At 54.5% G+C, this 6,187-nt stretch overlaps 1 protein-coding gene across 1 annotated transcript in view; it reads left to right on the top strand.

Moving 5' to 3' along the window:
• Positions 1 to 1,004: 1,004 nt before the first annotated feature.
• The window catches only part of ACAT2 (acetyl-CoA acetyltransferase 2), a 19,041-nt gene continuing 13,858 nt past the window's right edge, over positions 1,005 to 6,187 (top strand). The window contains exon 1 of the mRNA XM_019550010.1: positions 1,005 to 1,162. Within this exon, the coding sequence (XP_019405555.1) occupies positions 1,099 to 1,162 (64 nt within the window). The 5' untranslated portion in view covers positions 1,005 to 1,098. The remainder of the gene's footprint in view (positions 1,163 to 6,187) is intronic.

Below are 6,187 nucleotides of genomic sequence, written 5' to 3'. Positions count from 1 at the left end.
TTAAGATGCAGGTTCAGCATTTGTGAATATCTGAAACCATGAATGCCAAGCCCATGAATGCGAGGGTTTCCTGTAGTAGATCAACTAAATAGTTGGGAAACAATTCTTTGCAAGATTTCAGGCACAAACACCCTTCTTTGGGCATTGGGAGTTTAGGTCAGTGAGTCCCAAACTGTGGGTTCCAACCCCAAATGGGGTTGCAACATCTGCATATGGAGTCATGAGGGTGGGGGCTGGTAGCGAGGGGCTATGCTGAGGTAATGGGACCAGAAATGGGGCCATGCTGAGGAGAAGTTTGGGAGGCACTGGCTCAAGTAATCATGAAGGATGTGCCCCTGGAGGCTGGGAGGGTACGGCTGTGGCAGCGGCAAGTGGGGAGCTCCTGCATGCGGCCACAGCAGTGTCAGCAGCAGAGGCTGGGTGGTGAGTGGCACTCAGCAACCTACAGACACTGTTGGCAGTGTCGGTGGTGGCGGGGCAAATGGTAACAGCCTGCAGGCACTGCCAGCAGCATTGGTGGTGCTTCTGTCAGGGGTGCACGTGCACACATGTGCACCCCCTTTGCGTTGCCAATGCAGGTGATAGTTGCATGGGTTGGCTTGGCTAGGGCTGACCCTGCCTCAACCAGGGGGCTGGATCACGTGACCTCCTCAGAGCCCTTCGCCCCTTTGACTGCATGGCACTATCCCACCCCCAGCACTGAGCCCTGCTCGCAGCGCCCAACAGGCTGCACCCAGTGAAGGGGAAGGGAGAACACCAGACGGCCAGCTCGCAGCTATTGGCTCAGACGCCACCTGGAGCTCGCCAGCTATTGGCTTAAGGCGCCACCTGATTCCCGGCCCGCCTACAGGCGGACACCAGCACCCTCAATTCTCCACCCCCTCTTCCTCGCTCCCAGCCGAACGCTGCCGGCCCCGCCCCCTCAGCTCGCCAGAGCTGACGTCACCCGCTCCGGCTGGCCCTGTGTAGCCGACGTCACATGGCTCGGCTGCCCCTCCCCGGCAGAAAGGAGCCGGCCAGCGCGAGGGGGCTCTGAGCTGCTGCAGCGGGGTTGGGGCCAGCATCAGCATCAGCATCAGCATCGGCGTCGGCATCGGCATGAGCATGAGCGGCGAGGGCGGGGACGCGGTGGTGGTGGTCTCCGCGGCCAGGACCCCCGTGGGTGAGCGCGGCGGGGCACAGACCTGCAGCCGGGGTTTGGCAAGGGGGTGCGGGAGCAGGACGCCTAGGGGAGCCGGGCTGGAAGGGACCTCACAAAGGCTTCTGGTGCGGCCCCTGCCCGGGCCAGTCTCACCCTACCCACACACGGGGGGCGGGGGGTGCAGCCCCTTCTTTCTCCAGGGAAAGAGAAGCGGGCGTCTCTCACCTGCTGGAGGTCCTGAACACCCCTTGCCTCACTGCCTGGGGCTGAAGTTGGGTCCCTTAGGTTCCCCCTCCTTCCCTTGTCCCCCTCCCGTGGGTCCATTAGGTTCTCCCCCTGCCCCCCTCGGTCCCCTATCGCCAGTTCCTGGCACCTTTTTCCCAGCTCATCCTTAATTTTGCCCCATAATTCCAGCCTTACCTCAGCTCCTTGTTCTGGGCTTAGTACTTGATCCCTGATACCACTGTACACGTTTGTTAGTAAATACACATTTTGGCTGACGTTTTTGCATGTCTTAATTCCATACTGACACAAGCTTTAATTGTGCAAAGATGAGCTTTGACAAAGGAACTGGAAATAAGGAGTGGAGAATAAATGCCTGACTTCAGCCTCTTCCTTTTTGCTGTGCTGAGTTCCTCCTCTTCCATCCCCTGATCCCAGCAGCAGTGCAGCCTGGCTCCGAATGCAGGGCATGCCTGCTAAGCTGAGACACCGGCCAGTGATGGCACCCAGTGCTAATACAGCTGCGTTGGGAAAGAATGGTGGGCACAGGCCCTGACTTGGTGTCCTTGCTGAATTGGCCAAGAGATCATTAGCTTGGAGGAACAGACAGGAGTACAGAAATCTGAATGTGACCTGTATAAGCACGTGCATGCACAGACACAGGGGTGGGAGTCTGGAAGCTTGCCTCAAACCCTTAAAGACATATTGCGAGGTCCAAGTGACCTACTCCCCCGGTAGAGTGCGTCTATGTATTCTGGACTGTGTTGTGTAGCTGCTGTTGGTAATATTGCCTGATGGATGATATCCCAATAAACTGGTGTATAGTTTGGAAGACCTTATTTGCTTTCTGTTATACTTCTCTGTATTAAATAAAAGCCCCCAGACTCATTCTGGGTGTATTGCTCCATTTTGGGCCCCACGCAAGAGGCATATATAGCTTTGTAGGCACGTGCCCAGAATCACTATATGATGGGCAAAGCTTTAAAACGGACAGCAAAGGAGGCAAAACCCCCCCAAACAATCGAAAGGTGTTGCTTTAGTCTGTTCCCATTGGTGTCAAACACGCCTTCTCCTCCAGATTTCTCCAACCAAGTGGAGTCTTTGCCGCTGTCTGTGCAACCAGCACTTGGCTGCCAGTCATTGCTACAGTGGCATTTGTGTTCATGAGTTAGCATGATCTCGCTTGAGTTTGTGGGAGCTAGAACTAAAAACAGGCTGAGGAGACATGAAAGGGGAGATGGATTACCAGGCATGGCCAATAGGTAGCAGCATTACAGAAGGAAACCTGCCTTGATAAATAGCACATTAAGACCATTAAAAGGGAAGGAGGGATGTTAGCAGGTTCCAGTAGATGATAATGAGCCATGACGTCAATTTGACTCTCTGTACTACATGAATAGAAATGCCAATGCTATTCCCAGGCACCTGGCTTTAAAAGTTTGGGTGGAGCAGGAATCAAAGGTGTAACTGTGCCATTGATCGCCTGTGCCACCCCCACCCCCCATCTGCCTGAGTGCAGCCCTACCTAGGGAGCAGATGCAAATAAGATGGGACTTATGCAGAATTTCCAGGGGATGGGAACCATGCAGGTACCCTACCAGCAGGTGAAATGACATAGATAAGAGCATGGAGAGAAGGAGTTTTGAACTTCATTATAGCTGTTTTCCCAAAAGAATGAGTCCACTCAGAGCCAGATCTGTGCAGGTGTGGACAGCTTGTCCTGTATTCTTTGTGAAGTCTACCCTATTTTCTCACAAATACATATCCTAGAATAATATATGCACCTTGCTTTTTTGACAGGTAGACTAAATGGGAAGGGGCAGCAGGGAAATCATTCCATGCAGGAAGCGACTAAAGCAGTAGCAAGGTAGCCCAGTGTGCTCTGTTCTGCTCCCTGTGAATCCCATGCAGGTTTTGCTTTTGCAGTTGGCCAGTAAGGCAGAAACAGCTCTTAGCATACTTTTTTGTGTATAATGTGCACAGTAATGCTCAGCAGCTAGTTTTGTGGGGAGGGAGGTGTATGGCATATGTAAGAAAATATTGCATATTCGTGGTGATTTTAATTGTGCTTTTTGCAGATTAGTCTTAAAACTGTTCAGGCATTCAAAGGCAAGGTTCTTTGGATAGATGTGATATATTTTATTAGGCTAACTGAGTCATTGGAACCAAGTTATTTGCAAGCTTTCAGGTACCCTTCAGGAGTACTTGTGTCAGAATGCTTGCAAAGAATTTTGTCCCAACAACTCAGTTGATCTAATAAAATATATCACATCTACCCAAAGAACCATGGCTGCCTATGTCCTTAGACCAACACGGCTACAACCAAAAACCTTGCAGGCATTCAAAGCCATTTGTTTCAGATGTTGGTGAACTAGGGAATATAGCAAGGGCGGGCAATTATTTTGGGCAGAGGGCCATTTACCAAGTTTTGGTGAGCTGTCAAGGGCCACATAGGTAGCCCTGCCCCTTGACAGTTGCCCTGTCCCTGGTTGCCGTATTGGGACTGGAAGTCCTACCTCCTAGCCCCTGACCTTTTGCCATTGGAAGTCCCTTCACTTGCCCTGGAAGTACTGGAAGGGTGCTGTAATCTGGAAACCGTGAAAAATAGATACGTGCGCACGCACACACACGCCACCTAGTATAACCTATTTTAATTTTATTTAAAAATATTTTTCTACTGATTTCTGTGTTTACAAAAGGTGTATCTAGAGGTAGCTGCATAATAGCTTAAAATACAGTCCTGCCATGTGTCTTGTGTGGGCAGCAAGCGGGTATATGTGTCAATGTGTGCGCGCGTGCGGTGGGGTGTGGGTATGGTGGCTGGGTGTGTTGAGAGAGAGCCGGGGTGCCGGCTCTATAGCGTGCAGCTTTAACACGCTGCATGTGAGCCACACACAGTGCAGCCAGGCAGACCCCATGGCCAGGCTCTGTGTTATTACAACCCCGCCCTGGGTCTTTGCCAGTCCCAGAGCCGTTGCACAGGCTCCGTGTTTCTGTCTGCCGCCACCTTTCCCTGCATTTATAGTTGGTAGGGTTGGAAGGGACCTGAGCAGATCATCAAGTCCGACCCCCTGCCATGGGCAGGAAAGGATGCTGGGGTCAAATGTCCCCGGCTCGGTGATTATCAAGCCTCCTTTTAAAGACCCACAGGGTAGGAGCCAGCACCACTTCCCTTGGAAGTTGGTTCCAGCTCCTGGCCTCCCTGACTGTGAAGTAGTGCTTCCTGATGTCTAGCCTGAATCTACTCTCTATCAACTTATGGCTGTTATTCCTTGTTACTCCCAGTAGTGCTCAGGGGAACAGGGACTCCCCCAGTGGCAGCTGGTCCCCCTTGGCCAGTTTGTAGATGGCCACCAGATCCCCCCTCAGCCTTCTCTTGTGGAGGCTGAACAGGTTCCGGTCCCATAGCCTCTGCTCATAGGGCCTTGCTGCCCCTGATCATGTGAGTGGCCCCCCTCTGGACCCTCTCCATGTTGTCCACATCTCTCCTGAAGTGTGGCGCCCAGAACTGGATGCAGTACTTCAACTGCAGCCTGACCAGTGTTGCGTAGAAGGGGAGGATCACCTCCTTGGACCTGCTCATGATGCATCTGTGGATGCATGACAAGGTGTGGTTGTCCTTCCTGACACTGGTGTCCCCACATTGGCGGCCTGTGTTCATCTTGGAATCAGTAATGACTCCAAGACCCTTTTCTGCCTCTGTGCTGATAAGAAAGGAGTTCCCCAGTCTGTAGGTATGCTGCTGGTTCTTTCTCCCTAGGTGCAATACCTTGTATTTGTCAGTATTGAATCCCATCCTGTTCTCATCTGCCCACCTCTGTAACCTGTCTAGATCTAGTTGCAGCCTGTCTATCTCTCCTCCAGCATGCCCACTTCTCCCCCCATCTTAATGTCATCCACAAATTTGAACAGGTTGCTTTTCACTCCCTCATCCAAGTTGCTGACGAAGATGTTGAACAGTGCGGGCCTGAGGACCGAGCCCTGGGGGGCCCCACTGCCCAGGTCGAAAAACACCCTCCAGATCGAAAAAGACCCGTCTACCTTTTTCCCTCCTGCAGGCTTGCCCACTGCTCCCTGCTGCCCCCCATTACTGCAGTGCTCCCTGTGGCCCCTGCTGGGCCCCACCACCTGCCACAGACCTGCTGTGACTCCATCGCCTGCTGCAACCCTGCCACTCGTCATGGCTCCACCATCTGCCAGAGCCCCCCATGGCTATGCTCCCTACCGGGGCCCACTTTACTGGCTCTGCTGCCCGGCTGCAGCTCTGCCACCCACCGGGGCTCGTCTTCTGCTGTGGCCTGCTGCAACCCCACCACCTGCTGGGGCCTACTGTGGCTCCGCCGCCTCCTGGGGCCCACCACTTCCCCACCGCCCACTGGGGCTCCACCGCCTACTGGGACTTGCCACCCGCTGTGGCTTTGCCACCTGCCAGGTCCTGCTGCAGCTTTGCTGCCCGCTGGCTCCCGCTGCTTGCTGGGGCCCGGCTACGGCTCTGCCACCTGCTGGGGCCCGCTGCCTGCTGCTGCTCCACCACCCACCGCAATCCCACCAACTGCTGGGGCCCACAATGGCCCTGCCACCTGCTGGGGCCTGGCTGCGGCTCTGCCACCCGTTGGGGCCCTGCTGCCCGCTGAGGACCACTATGGCTCTGCTGCCCTCTGTGGCTCCACCGCCTGCTGCACACCATGTGGGTCCCGCCACTCCCCGCAGCTGCCACTTCCTGTGCTGTTTCCCATGGCCCCCCCCCGTTAACCCGCTCAGACGGAGAGACGTGGAACAGCCGCAGGGGCACGGGGCCAGAAGCCGCAGAGCTTCTGGGTGGGG

The sequence above is a fragment of the Crocodylus porosus genome, unplaced genomic scaffold (genome assembly GCF_001723895.1).
Source record: "Crocodylus porosus isolate Cpor-Errol unplaced genomic scaffold, CroPor_comp1, whole genome shotgun sequence".
In the NCBI taxonomy this organism is placed as follows: domain Eukaryota; kingdom Metazoa; phylum Chordata; order Crocodylia; family Crocodylidae; genus Crocodylus; species Crocodylus porosus.
Note: the sequence above shows the minus strand (reverse complement) of the source record. Positions and strands in the feature narration are given on the sequence as shown.